At 39.1% G+C, this 20,399-nt stretch overlaps 1 protein-coding gene across 2 annotated transcripts; it reads right to left on the bottom strand.

The window, feature by feature from the left end:
• Positions 1–3,125: 3,125 nt before the first annotated feature.
• Positions 3,126–16,046, bottom strand: LOC124168347 (neural Wiskott-Aldrich syndrome protein-like). Of its 2 annotated transcripts, none has more exons than XM_046546540.1 (4): positions 15,689–16,046; positions 8,811–8,961; positions 6,100–6,582; positions 3,126–3,562 (listed from the first exon to the last, which is right to left on the bottom strand). In XM_046546540.1, the coding sequence occupies exons 1-4, from the start codon at positions 15,703–15,705 to the stop codon at positions 3,296–3,298; spliced, it is 918 nt and encodes a 305-aa protein (XP_046402496.1). In that variant the 5' UTR covers positions 15,706–16,046; the 3' UTR covers positions 3,126–3,295. The 2 variants fall into 2 exon arrangements, with proteins under 2 accessions (XP_046402496.1, XP_046402497.1); XM_046546541.1 differs by lacking the exon at positions 15,689–16,046 and adding an exon at positions 15,127–15,375.
• Between the last annotated feature and the right edge of the window lie 4,353 nt (positions 16,047–20,399).

Here is a 20,399-nt window from a genome sequence, read left to right as displayed (position 1 = left end):
AATTGGGGTTTAAGTGGCACGTCTTTGTTTTTGAGCAAGGGGCAAGAAAAAATATTTATTAATGGGAATCTTCTATATTATTACGTTTCAATGATTAAATTTTCAAATTTAAAGACGCAATAGCAACTTTTAATTATCATTTACCCTATGCGCTGCTATTTGATAACTATAAAGTTGTCAGACAATGACGAAATTCTATCTTTCCCTTGATTTTCCCGTATCAAAGGTTCGACTTGCCCCCGGCAACTCTGCTCCACGCAATTTTTCCCTTATTTTTAGTTGTTATTGGTGTCCCAAACAATATTGTGGGTTGTATCATCCTAAATAAGTTTCAGTGTATCTTTGCAATATACAATTCACAAACATTTTCATTAATTTTGCGATAATTAATATTACAGCGATTTTTGGTCAGCTTTTTTGAATTTCAGCTCAGTATGCGGGGCTGGTGTTCCACAGTGGCAATGACCGGCTGCTAACCGGCATTTTACCGGTGCCAGTGAATGGCCGGTACATGTGCAAGCTCCCATGCCCTCCCATTTTTCACTGTTGGAATGTGGACGGCCGATATTTTACCGGCTGTCCGAAATCGGTGTGTGCAAGGGGCCTGAGATTCAGTCAGAAGTTCCACCTAGAATTAACGAAGGAATCATCAAATTTCCCCGAGTTTCTTCATTTTTTAAAGTGTCGGAATAGTTAAAATATGCTCTCTTATTTTTATGACTGGAAGTTTTGCGGACAAACGGAGCTTTAAGCTGCGTCAGTTATAAATTAGTTTTTACCCTTATAAAACGCGCCGAGTAGCATGGAAAGTTATGAATGAATGGTGAACCTTATCACAGTATGCATCAAAAGCTCTGCGTTTGGTATTTATGATGGAAGTCAAGTGTGAGAGAAATCAGGGGAAGCAGGGAAATGTCAGGGAATTCAAAACCATCAGGAAATTTCTGGTGAAATTGTAAGTTCGTCTGTGAGAAAAAACCAGGATTAGGGTGAATTTAGATGAATTGGTCCGTGGTCGGCGTACTCCAACAGTATGGAAATATATAATTATTTTCATTTCGTCTTCTTTTAACCATTTATTCAACTAATATGACGTTTAAAGTAATATTGGTGACATTCCTCAATTCGAATGTTCACTTGAAAATTTTGCTTCCCCTCGAATTTCAGTGTCCTTGCGGAGAATGTGTATCGAAGTGAAGCACTTAGAGCTCTTTTAAGACTAGTTTTTCTGTTTTGTTAAATACTTATTGCTTCTTTTGAAAACTCTTCTCGGGATACCGCGCGGGTAAGATTTTATGAGAGCGCCGACGTCTCGGGTACCGACTCGCTACCCATCTCACGGCTACTGAGACAAGCCATCGCTACCCATCTGAGTAGCCGTGAGATGGGTAGCGAGTTGGTACCCGAGACGTCGGCGCTCTCATATAATCTTACCCGCGCGGTATCCCGAGAAGAGTTTTCAAAAGTGGTTCGCCGGGAAAGTGTTAAATCTTATATACTTATTGCTTCATTGAAGCATGATATATTTATTTTTATTTTTGTAGTATTTATTTCATTTTTATGTCGTAACTGGACCTTTTTGAATTCCACTTCAAAAGTCAGAAGCGGAAATAATGTCCCCTCAACCATTCGTCAGGCGCAATATTGGAATTGTTGAGTTCAGACGCAATATTCCTGAGAGGCATAGATGTGAAAAAGCATTATTAACTCTTAGCATGGCTTATTGGCACACATTTAAAGTTTAAAACACCATTATTAGTGTAGTCGAAAATTTACATGATGCCTTTCATGCTATGCATATACCCCTTTACTTGCTCTGATACGGAATAATACCGATCCAGCAAGGTGCGATTTAACGTGCTCTTCAGGCAATTAAGTATTATTGCATGTAATGTATTTTAGCATGTGAATACTATTAGACCAGTGTTTTTTTATTTTGCTATCTTATTTATCTGAATATGCTCTTATTTTGTTTTATTGTGCCCTTTTTTTGCTTGATTATGCTGAATAATTCGCCACTGATCTGGTTTCATGAATGAGAGAAGTGAAGCACTGCATAGAGCATGTCAAAACAAAAAGCTACTACAAGCATCAAAGGTCTGTGCCGCCTATTGGCGCGAAGAAACGAGAAAAAAAACCTCGATCTGTGCTTGTCATATCCATTGTACCCGACAGAAGGTTAATGGCGGAAAATTAATAGGGCCAGCCCTGGATTAAGATCACTTATTTTAAATTTAAAAATGTAGTAAACATTTATTTATTAGTGTTTCACTCTAAAATTAATTTTTAGATTGAGAAGGCGGTTATCAACTTCAATTAGTCCATACTCGTCTTTTTTGTATGCGCAAATAAAACAATATCTCACCGGTTCTAAGGTTGTGACTTCTTGACTTTCCTTTAAGCTTTCAAAGTGGACGTGGGACTCCGTATAGGTACACATTTTATATTCCATGGAACCACTAAAATTTAGTAAAATTATATTCAATAGGGTAGTTTCCTTCGTCAAAGAAAACGAAAGGCATTGATTGCGATTCGTTACCCACCATTAGTGTGTTCATAATATACAAATTATTTGGTTTTAGAAATCCCAGTTTAGACCAATGTTAATGGTCAATTTTAACCTCATTTGAAAACGACCAAATTGGCGCCAATGCGATGCCACTCCACGTGACGTCACAGTGATCTAGATTTTATACGATTAGTCTGGAGTTTTACATCGTCTGAGATAACCAATGCATGCATGTGGCACAGAGCTCAGGGAAACATTTCTTAATCATTACCTATTTAAATTGCCTATGTTGGGAAAGTTTCCTTCGATTGATAAGGTATTAATAATCCTTATTTAAGCCAAGGGCTACCTGGTAGCAGCCTGCATCGTATCGGCGCTCATAGCCTCGTACCAAGGTGGCCTCACACGGCGGCAGCTGGAACCAGAATGATGCCACACGGGCTTTTCCCAGCATTCATACTTAGCCGTCGCGTTTTCGCGCGCTTGAAAATTATCACTTTTCATTTACTCGCTAAAAATAGATATCGTCATTTAAAAATCGAAAAGCGTGAAATATGTACTCCGCTAGTAATAATATTTCGTTTTAGGAAGTAAAAATATAATAGGAACCTCCCTATTAGGTTTAAGTTGTTTACTATTCTGATTGACCGAAGAGGCCAAGATGAATGAAAACATTTGACAGCATAACTGATGGTCGTGGACCATTTACACCAAGTATATAATCTCACGGCGTTGCACTCACTAATAAATTAGTTCATTCATTAACAAATTGGAAGAGCAACCAAATCACTTTAAGACCGAGTCCAGGGAAACACTGCTCACAGAAGAACCGATCAAATCACTTCCGTTGGTATTTCGATTTTGTGGCCTCGTATCTTGGTCTCCCAGAGATGAAGGTCGGGGAGCAGGATTAGGATGCGATTGATTCTCTCCAGAATATTCTTGTTCTGTGGTGACCTCCCTCTTGAGCGTTTCCAATCCGCCTCGCTTTGAAATATAGTCGCAGAGTACATTTAAAATCTCTTCATCACTCATCTTTTCTGCTGTATCTTCCTGAAATGAGCAAGCACATGGAAATAAGCTTTCACAAGCAGGTCTTATCGTATTTACATATTCGCACACTGGATAACTAAACCTTTATTCTACACGAGGTTATGTTTTATATGTGGTGTAAATATCTCGAGGTAACTCGGTGATCCTTTTTTTTTATAATCCTACATGCACACAAAATTTCGAAGAAAAACAGGGTCCGCCATTTTGTATCGTATCGGTTACAAATAATACAACTTAGTCGTGAAAGTTGCCAAGAATTAACAATAATAAACCGCATAATAATATGGTAAATTTTTGTTTCTATTGATTTGCTACAGAAGGTGTTTTAACGTGCCGAATTTCGAAAAAAATTCAATGTGGTAATTTGTTCAACTTTGAGGCCAAGTAATTTGTTTAAAAAGTAACGTACGAATAAAGGTTTGCGTCAAAAAATGCAATAATGCATTGACAATAACTGTGCAAAGTTTCAGATTCCGCAATCAAAAAAATTGTTTTTGAGATTTTTTCCAGCATTTTTCGATTTCAGCCCACTGTGCAACGGCTCCAAGATATTCCTTCTGGTCACGTATACAATGAAGCGTATAATGTCAGTTGAGGAAATAACCGGTGAATAGCCAGCAGCAGCGTGCATCGAAGGAGTAAGCCGCAAATGAGCTTTAAGTGGAAAGGTATTTCCAGGGGCGGTTTGGTGTGATTAGGGGCAATCGGCTGTGGCTCATGATGGGGCCCTTCTTATGGCCGCTATACACGGCAAATGATCATGCTAAATGATCATGCGAATGAAATCATTCGCCGTGTATAACGGAAAAATTCGCGAATAAATCGTCTGGCGAATGATCATTCAGTGAAAATTAGATGATGCTCTATTTTGCTTGCATGATCCTGTGAATAATCTCCTGATTATTCAGCATGATCATTCGCATGATGATTCACCGTATATAGCGGCCTTTACGGGGATTCAGAGGTACTCCCCCGGAAAAGTTTAGGAAATTGCACGCCCGGAAATGTATTTTGACGCTATTCTGGCTTTTAAATACTAGGTAAAAGTTAGTACAAAATAGCAATGTCGTAAGAAAAACTACTATGAAAAGTGAGAATTTCACAGCAATTTAACGCTGTATTATGGTTTTATCATCTATTTAGCGAATGTTTTTCCTTGAAACTGCACTGAAATCTAATAAATGTACTCAATGACGCAACACCGCATCCCCCTCCGTTTTTCAGATAATAATTTACGAAATAGTGAAATTGTATGATTTGGCCAAAATTAAAAGAGCTTTGATGAACGTTAAAACTATTTTCTCGACGTATCTAGTGGTCTAGATTCTAAAAGTGGCATTTTTGAAAAATCTATTTTTCTACCACCGAATGCTCCCAAAAAGTAGAGGCATGGAGGCAGTTGGATACACTTTAATAGATAGAAAATTTAGTGTTGCGACAATTTTTCCTAGGGTTTCGGACGATTTTAGAATGGGGATCGATTCTATGAATTTTTTTCGTGACTCGTCTCGTTCACTACAAACATTTGTATGAATCAGTCTTTGAACGGAAGTGGGTTTTTATAGTATTTGGATGCCACAACGATTTTTCTCTTAAAACTAGAAGTTACACCGAAGGTATTTCACGTAGGTACGTGGTGTACACATGGTAAAGCCTTTCATAATTTTTACGCCTCCCCCGCCTGGCTTTAAGTAGCGGCAAGTCACCTGAGACGTCTCCGATCTACGGACAATGTATTAAATGTGTTATGTAAAATTAGAATAATTCTCGGCGCTCCATGGTTTATGGGCAACAAAAAATTAAAAAGAAACTAAATTTATCTCCTCTACTGATCAACTTAAAATCTCTACTATAATTCTCAATATTTTTTCACTCGACAAACAATGAATTGCTGACTTTCTCTTGGGATTACACGCCATCACCCTCAGATGAACATAAAGTTCCCAAAATCGCCCTTAACCCTTCCCAAATTCCCACTCCTACCTAATTTAATTTGAAACTATGCCATGACATCACCATAATTTTACCTATTTTGAGACCGGCCTTTACTGATATTCGCAATAGACGGCTGCAAACCTGGGAACTTGAGTTCTAATAAGACGAGAGGTTTTTTGACCATCGAAATGACGCCTTTTTGACCAACCAGAAGACGTCGTGGTTAGTTCATGGTGGAGGGAAGAAAAGAGGAATTATTGACCTGTGATTAAGAGGTTTTTTGGACCATCTAATTGACGTCTAAAATACGTCTTTTTGACCAACCAGAAGACGTCGTAGTTAGGTCATGGTGGAGGGCAGAAAAGAGGAATTATTGACCTGTGATTAAGAGGTTTTTGGACCATCTAATTGACGTCTAAAAAACGTCTTTTTGACCAACCAGAAGACGTCGTGATTGGGTTATGGTGGAGGGAAGGAAATAGGTATTATTGACGTGGGATGAAGACGTTTTTTCGACCATCTAAATGACGTCAAAAAGACGTATTTTTGACCTTGGTGTTCTCCCTGGGACAACAGCGATATTTCAACGTAGCGTAGCTTACCTTATTGGTAGGATTAACTGCGGTCTCTGGGATCTTTAATCTTTTTGGGACGTCGTACACAGACTCCTCTCGCTGCTGATTTTGCGCCGGCCCGTTGTCAGACGAATCGCTGGTTGGACTGTAACGGCTGTAAGTAAACACGGATCGTGGAGCTGGAACCGGTGTCTTTACGGGTTGTGCCTCCTTTGCTGTCGGAGACTTTGGTGGCGGAGGTGGGGCGGGCCTGACCCGGCGTCTATTGCTTGTTGTTTCCTGCGTAGTGTCTTCTTGCGCAGGCCTTTCTTCGGTGTCCGCCTGGTTTTGAGAGCGTAAAGTTTCGGCGGAAGACGCCCCTGCAACTTCCGAAGGGGCTGACTGTGAGTTGTTCTCCACCGTCTGGCGAATCTTCTGTCTAAACGCCGCCATCCTGTCGTTTTTACCCAAGAAGTGTTTGAGGAATTCCCTGACAGAATCATTGCCCGCGCTACCGTCGGTGATTCCGCCCTGAAAATAAAACCAGTGGTCATAAGTGTGAATCGGTTTTTGACCAGTTGGCCAGAATATTGTTGTGGACTAGATTACATAGATCACAAAATTCTCAATGTAAGTGGAATCGCAAATGGCATAGTGATAGATTTTGATATAATTTTACACATATTAGTCATATTCATATAGTCATATATTATTCATTAAGATTGGCTTCTCATCGAAAGTTCCCGGTTTCAAATACCAGGTGAAGCCCTCGGACATCCGCGAACAAAATCCTCTACCTTCACCTATCCATCACAACCTTCAGCAATGAATCAGTGAGTTAGTCAAAAATTTATCACTGGTGATATCACGCATGCATCAAAACGTCCTTTTTTGTTGAAATAGTTTTTTTTCCTTTTCAGATTTTAATTTCCGGCTTTTCCGCCGCAAAAAATTATCATTTTCGGATTCTGGAATTGTTCTGAGTATATTAAATAGAAAAAATCGCAAAAAGTCGGGTGTCATAAAACAACATCAACAATGGCGGATCCAGGATAGGGACAAGGGGGGGGGGGCTAAATGGGGGTTAAAATTCCAGCAGTAGTGGGGGTAGGAAAAAATTACCATTCTATCTAGTGTAAATTGGATACCCAAGGCGTGGGGGGCTATAGTTCTCTTAGCCCCAGCCATAGTTCCGCCACTGCCCATAAGGGGATTTTTTAACAATCAACAACGTACTATCACAAATAACCATGGTCTGCAAGATAGACGAGAACTTGACCCAGCTGCCAACGAGGCCGGCAAATATAATGGTTGATTTTCAGCTTAGTAAAACCACTTGTCTGTTTCCACACACTTTTATTTAAACCGACCATGGTTTCGGTCTCTTGTGCCATTATCAAGGTATAAATAGCCTTGGGTGACAGCCAAGAACAGTTTGAAGAACAGTGAGAACAGTTTGAAATTGTTAATTGCCCCGCTAATTTTAAATTATGTAACGACCATATGTTCCCATTCCACTCACCCCTCCTGAACATTACCCTACCACCCACCCATCGCCCATCGACGTCATCTTACATACATCTACATCTACAAATTACCCTGCGAGCCACCTCTAGGGTGTTTGGCAGGGGGTGATCAATCACCAGCATGCAGCATGCATTTGGACTCCCACATGCACACCACACCGTCCAAGAAACGTCCCGTATAATAACAAACTATACTACTATATGCTGTTAGAAATAGAATATAGAATAGAAATTCAGAAACATGCAGTAAGTTTTACATAGGTTAGTAGGCTACACTACAAGTCATGCAATCTATTTACGCGTTATATTGCTGCCGTTATAATCTCTTATTGATCGTGGAAAAAATGACATTCGGAATCTGTCTGTTCTGCAATCTATCTCTCTTATTTTATTTATATGATCTGATCTTCCGTAGTACGTTGGCGTCCGCAAGATATGGTTAACTTCGTCAGAAAAGACACTGCTCTTGAATTTATCTAAAAGGTTTAGTCTCTTTTTCAATCTACGGTCCGACAGAGATTCCCATCCGAGTTTATCTAAGAGGTCAGTTACACTAACAAGACTATCGTAACGACCTTTCACATACCTGGCAGCTCTTCTTTGCACGCGTTCTAACTCTGTTATTAAGCCTTTTTCATAAGGGTCCCAAACACTGGCAGCGTATTCCAAATGTGGTCTAACGAGTGAAAAGTAGCTAATATCTCTCACTTTGTCGTCGCACTTTCCTAATATTCTTTTAACAAAACCCATTTTACGATTAGCTTGACCGGTTATTTCTCGAATATGTTTATTCCACGATAGATCATTATTGAGTCTAACCCCTAGATATTTCACAGATTCAACTGCCTTTAGCCTTACCTTACATACCTTACATACCTATACCTTACATACCTTGGAATGAAAACACCCCAATAACCCCTCCCCTCCCTCCATCTCCCCTCCTGAAAAACCGATATAAAAAGGCTGTCACCCAAGGCTATGTACCTTGATAATGGCACAAGTTGCCGAAACTATGGTTGGTTTTAATAAAAGTGTGTGGAAACAGACAAGTGGTTTTACTAAGCTGAATATCAAAGATTTCCACCGTATCACGCCGGACACTGTATCTTTTATAATGGTTGAGACGGATTCCAAATTCCCCTGTCCCTGGTCTCTTAATAAGATAAACTAACTCTTTTCACGTCGCGGCAATAGAGTAGTTTGCTTAAATTCTACTTTAATGCATAGTCTTACGATTTGAAACAACTGCTCGAGTTCTGGTTCCATCGAATTGATAACTTCTAACTCCCCATCATCATTCCATGCGATTTGCAAGACGTGGCGGAAGTTCTCAGGAAACCCGATGTCCTCTGCCGTTAACCTGGTACCTCTGCTATTCATTTTCCTAGAACAAAGAATTATTTTTACTGTAGTTTTGCATCGGGTGTTCGGGCGTATAAGCCACTGGCTTGGTTCCCGGCCCCGGTGTGTTGTTTCCCTGAAGGGTTCACCTTGAACCCTCATACTCCTGTAGTTGTTGCATCCATCTATAAACAAAAAAATTTTACTATAATTAAGAAAAACCCATCGATCAAATCGTTGGATATGCACAAACTACAGAGAGTTTGAGGGTTCAAGGTGAACCCTTCAGGTATACAACACACCGGGTTTATTTATAGTAAAATCACAATGACAGAAGAATCATCCACAGTTTACACAAAAACCAAGCAGTGGTCATAAAATCAGAGCCCAGCCGTGAAGAAGCAAGAATTAGGAAAGGAGTGACACAAGGCTGTGCATTGTCGTACATATATCTGTATTTCCTTTACAAATTATGGGTTTTTGGGGTTCGGGTCGGTGTGGTGGCTGAAGTGTTGGCTTTCCACCCCGAGGCCTTGGGTTCAAATTCCGGCGGTGGCGGAGAATTTTCGGAGACTGCCCGATCTCTGATTGAATGTTGTGTAGAGGGAATTTCAAGCGCAGCAATCCGTCGGATGGGACGTGAAGCTGTGAACTCCATGATGCCTTTCGTTAAGAGCTAATGCTGACCCCCTAAATCTGCCCATAATGGTATAGGAAAGAGTTAGTTATGCTATAATATGTTTTTCAATACAAAAATCCAGATGGATATATACTCTGTTCATTTAATCTCTGCGGGTGAGCTGGTGTGGCCAAAGCTAGTGGAGATGTGGGGAGGGAAAGTTTTTCGACATGTGACTTTGCCTTTTCCAATCAGCAAACAGTAGGCGTGGCCTCAGTGAGTCGCTCTCAGACTTCCACCGAGTAAACATCGTGAATCTGCTCGTGGAGCAGTGTTGCCAAACCTCACGCGTTCTCCTTGTATGTGACTAAGTAAGCCTTCCATCAACGGTGCCTCATTCATCGCGATAGCTGACAATGTCGTGGGCTTCTGTGAAAGGATTATTCCCTATGCCTTCCAAATGAGTAGGTATATTGTCTCGGCGCCGCGGCGCGCCGGGGCCAAAATACCTGTGGCCACCTATGACTCACGCATTTTCAGCGACAAAGTAGGGCGGCTATGTACATTTGGCAACGTTATGTTCGCTCCTCCTCTCTCTCTCTCTCGGTACTACCCCTCCCATATCAGCGAAGCCATCCGAGAGTGTCCGGACTCTCACGAAAGCTCACCCGCAGACATAAAGTGAACAGACTATAGCCATTATCTTGTGTTGAAATACTGTTGTAAATTTCACCTTGCTATATGTGTTTTGAGTATATTTATAATAGTCAGAAATGCACCATTAATGGGCCTTTATTTACTACGATAATGTTTCTCTCCATCTTTCCACACCTTTCCCTCATGGCGCAAATGATCTTAGCTGTCGGTCGCCTCCATCAAATACCACACGTCGAGTTTTTTAAAAGTTACGCTTCCACTTCGCTAGATAAGAGCATGGACGATAAAAAGTCAAGAACATCATAGTCATAGACAGTTTGGGTCGTAACTCGTAGAATATCATTTTCTGCCAACGCGCGTAATAACCTTTACCATGCACAATTTATACTTTGTTGGTTATGACTTTCAGCAGAAACTTCAAAACTAGAATAATGGACACAATATTTTTTTATTATTATGGAATCAATTATTATTTTTATTATTTACTTGAATGGAATTTTAATGGGCTACCGATAATCAAGGATATAAAATAATTTAATAAGTAAAATGTTACATTGGTTTCATTGATGGCAAATTAAAATATCTTCAGAAACGTAAGTGACTTATTGATGTTTTATTTACTTATTGATATTGACTTTTATCTGTCATTTAAGCTTCATATTAAGCGATTTTCACTTTTCCTTATGGACGACCAGCAGTGATAAAATCATGAACAGGAAACCTTCTGTCCTTTTAATGTTTAATATTTTTATTTCCAATTTTTTTTAGTTTAAAACATCATTAAATTTTTTAAAAGTAATACACTTTAAAGTTCATTTACCTTGTAGCGATGAAAAAAAGTCGCACAAAGCGGTATTAAATGACTTGCACATCGTCAATCTAACTGTTAAATATTGACACAGGCACATTTCGCGCATATTCATTAATTGGTATCCTGTTTAACAACTGCCTTATACTTTTACCAACCACCTTATTTTCGCTTTCACTCCGTCTATCATTTTTGTCAAATACGAGAATATATGGAGGAGATTTTGGCAGAGATAATTATCATCGCATGCTAAAACATACATTTCACAGTTAAAATTGAGATGAAATTTTTAATTTTGGCGTTGCGACAGAAGATGCGGCGATGAGAAAGTACAAGTGACAAACTTTCATAAAAAATAGTTACGGAAAGGAAAAGTATGAAATTTATAGCATCAACTAAGATCCATCTTACCATTACGCTACGAAGAACTTTAAGCATAAGTCATCGAGCAGATATCTACTAGGCGTTGAGTTATTTGTAGCGGAAAAAGTTTTCACCATTGATATCAGACGGCGGAAGGATGATTTCCTGCCCGGCGAAATGTGATAATCCGAATCTAGAGTAACCTCTCCAAAAGAAATGTAAATCAACTTTTTACAGTTTCAGAGACAATTTTTAGACACACAGACCAAGGTTTCGACTGTTGCTGTCTGTCCACTGTCTGCTCTAAGATGCTGCGCTGGAGAATATACTTAGCATATCTTTAGAGAAAGGTTTTCCCCACTGTGTTCCTTGATAATTAAGCAATTGATGCATATGAATTGATCAATGTCTTCATTCTGTTTCATTTTCATGTACCATTTTTATCTTGCATGTTTTCAGCCTTACGTTTACTTACAAAGGAAGTATTTTAAATTATTACAAAGTGATGCACGGGAATATATTAATGGAAATGAAATATTGCATCAGAAAATTGAAAGACTGAATTGAAAACACAAAAACCGATTTCTCCGTCGCTTCAAGGTGGCTTAAATATTTATTTACATATTTTACCTCAATGACCGATAAAATCGTTGACCGTTCTGACGTACGGATCGTAAAATGACCGTTGAAATCAGTTGTAGAAGTCGATTGATTACCTAGTTTACCATGAGGGTAAGGATTAATGCTAATTTTTTCACAAAATTTCTGCTGTAGATCGTCTATTCCGAGATTATGAAGCGCTTGGTGGTATAGAAATGGAAATACCTCTTCCTGTTTCCTTTCATGCACCTTTTTTTTTAACTTTTATATTTTTCTGCTCCTCGTGCCCTTACAATGGAAGTATTTTAAGTTATTAAATTGTAATACACGGATACATGTTAATGGAAATAGAATTTTGAAGCAGAGCATTGATATCCTGAATTGAAAACAGAAAACCAATTTCTCAGAGGCTTCGAGGTAGCTTACATATTTGCTTTCACTGTGCTTTGACGAGTTCTACTGAGCTTACCCTTGGTATGGGAAAAGGAGGTGGAGACCACGAAACAAATACTTTATTTGCTCTAAAGACGCTGCAGCGCTAGAGATTATAATTCTCATATCTTTTGAACAAACTTTTCCCCTCTGGCATTCCTCAAATCCAGGTAGGCGATATAGGCCCACCCTGTTTGTCTTTACATACTACCTTTCGCGCGCACCCATGCAAATAAGTATGAGCCGTTACTTATAATGATGTATAGAAAAGAGTAAGGTGGCCAAGAGGGTTTGGTAAACTTATTCTAAAAAAAGGATACCCCAAAATATTTTGAATTTAAATATATCTGCCATTTTACCTCAATCCAACAAAAGTTTTTCCCTTCGGAACTCGTATTTTCGTGAAAATTTGCATTAAAAAAACTTGACAATTAAGTCATACTTGCTGGTTGTGTAACTACTATATTCATATTAAGCTAATATTCAGTATAAATATCGCGTTCGGTTCGCCAAAAGCTTATTGTTATAATTATTGATAATAAATATTGGCTGTGCTGATAGTTTATAAATGAAACTGTTAGCCATATTTCTGCGGAATGGCGTACTTATCATATCCATGGAATTGTTTTATAAGCCTATGGTGTGTATTTCTAATGAGGCGCCGGAACGCCACGCGGTTGAAGAATATATGTGTTCATGTATAAAAAATCTATGTATGAGTTGGGATAAATTTTATTAAAAAAACAAGTAGCGGTGATAAAATCAGGACCCATCTGTGAAGAGGCAAGAATTAGGAAAGGAGTGAGACAAGGCTGTGCATTGTCACCCGTAATTTTCAACGTTTACATCGAGAAAGCCATTAATGAAATCAAAGAAAAGGCATTAGAAGTGAATATCTAAAGAGAAGAAATTAGCATGCTAAGATATGCCGATGGCATAGCCGTCATAGTAGAAACAGAGAAGGATTTGAAAAATATTCTGGCTAATATGGGTTGGGTAATGTGCAAATATCAACTGGAAATAAGCACGACGAAAACCAAGGTATTAGTATGCAGCAGAAGAGAAGAAGTCAAGGCTAACATTAAAATAGGGAAGCAAAAACTGAAGAGGTGGATGAATTCGGCTATTTGGGAAGCAAGATAACTAGTGACGGGAGAAGCAAAAAAGAAATTATCAGCAGAATAGCCCTGGCGAAGAGAGCATTCCACCAAAAGAAAGACCTGCTCACAGCGGGAAACTTAAATATGGAAGTAAAGAAACAATTTATAAGAACCTACATTTGGAGTGTGCTCCTATACGGAAGTGAGGCATGGACAATGACCGAAGCGGAGAAAGCAAGGATAGAGGCCTTCGAAGTGCTACAGAAGAATGATGAATATCAAATGGATCGACCGAGTTAGTAACGAAGAAGTCCTAAGTAGAGTAGGAGAGAGGAGAAGCCTCATGAAAACCTTAACAAGAAGACGGAACAGCCTTATAGGCCACCTCTTGAGACATGATGGCCTGATGAAGACAATCGTTGATGGACAATTGGATTGCAAGAACGGAAAAGGAAGACCTTGAACAAAATATGTGGTACAGGTAAAGAAGGATGTGAAAAAGAAGAAATACGTAGGTGTGAAAAGATTAGCTTATTGGAGAACTGAGTGGAGAGCTGCGTCAAATCGATCCTAGGATTGTTGACCAGTGATGATTATGACGACAGCAGTTTGGCGAAGATATAAAAGGAACTATGAGATGCAAGGTACGTTTTGTTGGCAAAAATATGAAAAAATTAGAATGTGCATTGAACGCGACTTTTTATTATGTGGCTAACCATTTATTTTTCGTTGTTAAATCGAATTTTCTTTCTATTATTCTTATTAAAAATAGTGAGAAAAAAATCATCTATTCTGAGTTCGCAATTTCCGAGAGGATCGCGTGCAGTAGCTAGTGTTCTCAAGAAAAGGCTTATCCTAATCCTTATTTCGAATGATATTCGTCAAATGTATTATCGTTCTAGTTATGCACGACCACTTCCTTTAGCCTTCGTCCTTCACCGACCATCTCCTTCCTCATATGAGTCTTGGCTTCCGGGCGTTCCTCCGCGTTTAGATGTCCATAAGTGACGACAGTTTCTCCGGCCATCCTGCTGGCGTCTTCAGGTCAGAAATATAGACTAAACTCCATATTTTTCACGATAGCTCTCTTATTATCTCGGCCAGCTACAGCGCATATCCTTCATTTTCGGTCGAATAAAAAAAATGATATTGACGCCATTCGCGTATATATCAAGTTTGCGTGGCAAAAATACCAAGTTATTTTTATTATTCGCATAAACGTCAGCGAAGTGGTGTCGTCAGCAATTATTTTTTATCTAACTGTAGCCTTTCGGTCTGTTGCAATACACAGATTAGTCATTTCCGATTTGCTGCACATTAGTGTTCGATAGCTTAAATTATAAATGAAGGTCTTTTATATCGATCTCAATGTATTTATTGTGCTTTATTAACCTTCCATATCACCCGATAAACTTTCTGCACTGAATAATAATTTCTTTTGGCCTCTAAATTTCTTCTGGGCTGTGTCTTTTCAGCTTACATCAAATTGATAACCATGTAGTTCTTCCTCCTTTCATGTCACCGTCCGAGACTGTTCGATATATTTACCAGTTATCAGAGTACACCAGGCTAATAGATAATCAGTGAGTTTTGGAAATCATGGGTGAATTAGTAATATGTTTCACTAACCTTATTTTATGCAATTTACTCCCAAATTGGTAATCCACGCGACAATGAAGTTCACTCTGGTACCACTTTCGTTCGACTTATGATTCAGGTATTAATAGTTCATGGAAGAACTGTTGCTTGTTATGTGTGGAGTATTTCTGCGAGAATTATCTTTTTGGGTACGCTTATCTATTCTCCCATTCACTTTGAAGAGATAAAACATCACTCGCCTTGAAAAAAGACAGGCTTGCAGACTTCTCGAGGGCTTTCAGATAGGCTCTCATGCGAGGGAGGAGTGTATTTGCCCACTCCTTAGATGTGAATCTTCCAATAGATAATGATCGTCAAAATATGTGTGCGTTTTTTCATTCGACTTTCACGCCCTTAAATCAAGGTGAGGGTTTCTTTTTGACAGAGGCTTTCATCTTACTATCCCTATCACTCAAAATAAAATTTGGTTTGTTTAGTTCATGCCCCGTCGAGAATACTGACACTTTCACAATTGCTATTTTTTCTGCCTATGTAGACATTTTCGGTTGGAAACTAAACGTGAATCGAGAATTTCCTTTGTTTTAGCACTTACCTTGTTTGGGACCACATTTATCCAGCCGAAAACGTGGATGGAGGGACCGAATTATGGAGATGGGTGCGTGAAGATTTTCTCTGAATAGGTTTGGAATGTGGTATAGGTAGTGATCATTGGAAGAGAACAGGTTGAGGATGTAAATAGGAAATTGCTAAGATAGGTAGATCTTTTGCTCTTCATATGATGTCCATCGGTGACTCGTGACAATAATCCTTGAAGCTGAAGAATAAATTATCCTTGCGGCACCGCACTATGGAATATTTCTTGAAAGCACTACTTGATAAATGTTGAACATATTCTGAATACTGTAGTTACACACTTGCGATTGAGCCGTGCACTTCCTCAATGGTGAATGTCGGAGGGAAGCTGATAGATAGAGGATACGAGGATGAGTCATAGGAAAGAGAGATAATATTCTGGAAAGGAAAATTGATAAGAGAGGAAAGAGGAGGGGTAAGAGTATTCGGATTTTTTTTGTCGGAGAACGGAAGAGCCACTCTGCCTTTGATTTAGGGAAGTCCATGGGTAAAATGGGGGATGGGAAAACACTTAATGGTATAATACAGGGTGGACATGAAGTCTTCCCCTGATTTTCAAAATTTATTACAGAATAACCGTTGGACATGATAATTTAAATTTGATATTGTTACATAGATAGGGTTACATAGGGAGGAATGTGAGACTCAAGATAAAGGTGGGTGGGGAAAAACTTGAGCAGGTTGAGCAATTCAACTATTTAGGCAGTACGTTAGAGGAAAACGGATACAGTAGTAAGGACATCAGGAAGAGAATCGCATTAGCGAAGGAGGCATTCATGAACAGGAAGGAGCTTCTGAGAGGATCGTTGTGTAAGAGTTTAAAGAAAAGGTTAGCGAAGAGTTTGATGTGGAGTGTAGCTCTCTACGGTGCGGAAACGTGGACACTGAGGAAAGAAGACGAGAGAAGATTGGAGGCATTCGAGATGTGGGTATGGAGAAGAATGGAGAGGGTGAAATGGACGGAGAGGAAAAGGAATGACGAAGTGCTGGATATGGTTGGCGAGGAGAGACAGCTTTTAGATGAGATACGGAGGAGACAGAAGGTATGGATGGAGTTAGTGCTTAGCGGTGAGGGGATGTTGAAAATGGTGTTGGAGGGTAGAATGTTGGGGAAACGAGGGAGAGGAAGGAAAAGAAGAGGATTTTTAGATAGATTGAAAGAGAGTAGGCCTTACAGTGAATTAAAGAAGATAGTGCTGGAAGGAAAGGGAGGCTCCCAGCTCACTTCTTGAATACTCCATGAAAACCTACCTTAATCGGTAGAATACTAATAATAATAAATAAATTGTTACATAGGTCAGTGTTACTAGTTTTTTCAAGATCACTTACATTGGTAAACTTCAACGTGTGCTCCATTGGTAGCTCGGAGAATGTCGAAGCGGTATTCTAGTTCCCGCGGGGTGTTTTGTTGCGTTCTGTCACAGTACCCACAGCAGCTTGTATCCTAGCCTTCAGTTCGTAGACGTCAGCTACTTTTGTGGTGAAGACTCTGTCCTGGATATAGCCATTTAAATTTAAATTATTATGTCAAATGGTTATTCTATAATAATTTTTTTATCTGGGAAAGGCATTGTGCTCTCCCTGTATATTTTCAACGTAAATAAGGACGAACATATTTCCCCCCATTTCACCCGTCTTGCATGGTCGAAGGCAAAAACTAAGAGGAAATACTTGCCTGGTACATCTAATCTCTGTGCGAAAAATCCACAGAGAAAGAATCCATTCGCCTTGACCGGGATTCGAACCCGGATCCCTCGATTTCCGGCCGAGTGCTTTAGCCAGTTAAGCTACCGAGGCGTCATTCTTCCCTGTGGAAATTTGTGGACTATACCGGACATGGTAGTATGGACTGCCGAGCATAATATGCGACGAAAAGTCCAAATCGTGCGCATAGCGCCACAGCCGGAGAGTAAAGCCTGAACTTTGAACACATAGAGGTGTTCTCTCTTGACGAATATAAGTATACCGGGACTAGCCACGGTGATAACTTTACGGGAGTCACCCGCAATGCACAAATTGTCCGGTCTACCATGTCCGGTATAGTCCACAAATTTCCACAGGGAAGAATGACGCCTCGGTAGCTTAACTGGCTAAAGCACTCGGCCGGAAATCGAGGGATCCGGGTTCCCGAGAGGAATCCCGGTCAAGGCGAATGATTTTTTTCTCTGTGGATTTTTCGCACAATTTGTGCATTGCGGGTGACTCCCGTAAAGTCATCACCGTGGCTAGTCCCGGTATACTTAAATTCATCTAATCTCTTTTTAAAAATGGACAACATAGTTACTTGAAGCAATTTTTTTCTGTCAGAAATAATAGTAAGTCCAACATTTTGACTAGAATGACTCCTGATTTCCCCCAACGCAGAACGACCACTCATCATGAATCTTTTTCTGTTGTCGGAGCACTATTTTGGACCGGTGTTCCTAGGGATTTAAAATATTTTTTCTCTTTATTTTTTTTCAACAAAGATTTTTTTAGATATATACAAACCCTTGAAAGTGCACAACCTCTTTTATTACATCTTCTGTTTTATATTTTCATTTCATTTTCATCGTAATGTATCCGCCCATCCCTATACTTTCTCAGTATAAAATCTTTAATTTGTAAATAGGGTGGTTTCCTATTATTATTGCATTGCCTAAATCTAAATATTATTACTCCTGTAGTACGTATTTCACGCTTTTAGATTTTTAAATGACGATATCTATTTATCGCGATCAAAGGAAAAGTGAAAAATTTCAAGCGCGCGAGAACGCGACGGCTAAGTATGAATGGAGGAAAAAGCCTGTGTGACGTCATTATGGTTCCGACTGCCGTCATGTGAGGCCACCTTCGTGCGAGGCTATGAGCCCTGCTAGCAGGTAGCTCTTGGCTTAAATAAGGATTATTAATACCTTATCGAATGAAGGAAACTTTCCCACCATAGGCAATTTAAATGGGTAATTATTAAGAAATGTTTCCCTGAGCTCTGTGCCACATGCATGCATTGGTAATATCAGACGATGTAAAACTCCTATCTACTCGTATAGAATCTAGGTCCCTGTGACGTCACGTGGAATGGCATCGCACGGGCGTCAATCTGACCTTTTTCAAATGAGGTTAAAATTGACCATTACAATTCGTCTAAACTGGGATTTCTAAAACCATATAATTTTTATATTATAAATGGTGGATAGGAATCACTATCAATGCCTAGTTGCAATTGATTACTCTAGTGTGTCTGGATTTAGGAGGAAATATATTAGTTCAAAGAAACTAGCGTAGAATAAATATTATAAGGTTTTACCCTAAAAAACAATCAGTGGGAAACATTTTTATGGGAAATTATGAGGTTTTACAGGGTTGAGGGGTCCTCTCTGCTCACTCTACGTAGGCATTCATTATCTGTTACGTGTACGTGAGTTTATGAATTCTTTTTTCGTTTTTATAAACTCGCTTTATTGTTTTTCGTCTCGTCTGATTGTGAGTCAAATTTTGCAGCGTAATTTTACCCACTCTATGATTATATTTGCTAAAATTTCTGGAATAACTCAGAACCAGATGACAATGCATTCGAACACACTCATTATGAGTGGAACTGCACCTCGAGTTTTATCCAGAATTTCAAATTAAAAATGGAGTTAATTAAAAAAAATGAAGGAAGGAGAATGATGGAAAATCACAGAAACAACTTTTTTTTACATCAAAGTTTATTGAAAATATGATTGAATTAAAATTTACAAACAAATGAAGCAGAAGCGAAATAAGAAAAGGAAAAGTGGAAGAGGAGTAGGAGCTAAAACGAAAAGAGGAGAAATATGAGTTAGAAAATTCACAGTTTAAGTTTTGAAAAATCATATTATGCATAGCTAGTTGAAATAAACACTTTTCAACAACTAAAACAATTGAAACTTTGAAACAAACAATTTTCCACGATTACACACTTTTATTCCGACCTAGGTTTCGATGTTACAATATCATCTACAAGGCCATGATCATGTAGTAAAGCCTGAATCACATTATCATTTTTTTCGTCATTTTCGAGTGATCACTCGGAAATGATCGTCGTGCGTAATTGTTTTTCACGATCACTCCAATCATGAGAATTCCTATCACTTTTTTCATCATTCGTCTGGTCGCTTTTTCCTTCGCTGAAACCGTCACTGAAACCGAGTATCAGCCATTCAGAACGCTTGCCCGTATGGAGCGATTGCAGCGCAACGTTTGACAATCGTGGGAACGACATAGATAAACAAACACCGATAGACGGCGATTGCATCTTGCTGCGATATCGGAAATGATGCGAGATGCGACGGCAGGAGAGACCGTGTGATTCGGAAAAATGATCATTCGAGCCATCACTTTTCCGGTCCCGAAAAGCGATTTCTCGATGCGACTAGGAGGGACGAAGCAAATGATCGTGTGATTCAGGCTTAACGTCATGTAGTAATATTGAAACATAGGTCGGAATAAAATTTTATAATCATTGAAACTTGCAAGTGTTTATTTCTTTATGGAAGAATTTTACTCCATGACGCCTGGTTCTTCTGATTTTATTCTTCAAATCTTATTTACATGTGAAGAATTTCAGGCTGAAACTGTGTTGTTGTAATCAATTTAAACTAGATATTTTCTTTTGTTTAGCAATTATATCTTATTGAAGCTATACTATCGTATACATTTCGCCGAAA

This window comes from Ischnura elegans, chromosome 11 (assembly GCF_921293095.1).
Source record: "Ischnura elegans chromosome 11, ioIscEleg1.1, whole genome shotgun sequence".
Lineage (NCBI taxonomy): Eukaryota > Metazoa > Arthropoda > Insecta > Odonata > Coenagrionidae > Ischnura > Ischnura elegans.
Note: the sequence above shows the minus strand (reverse complement) of the source record. Positions and strands in the feature narration are given on the sequence as shown.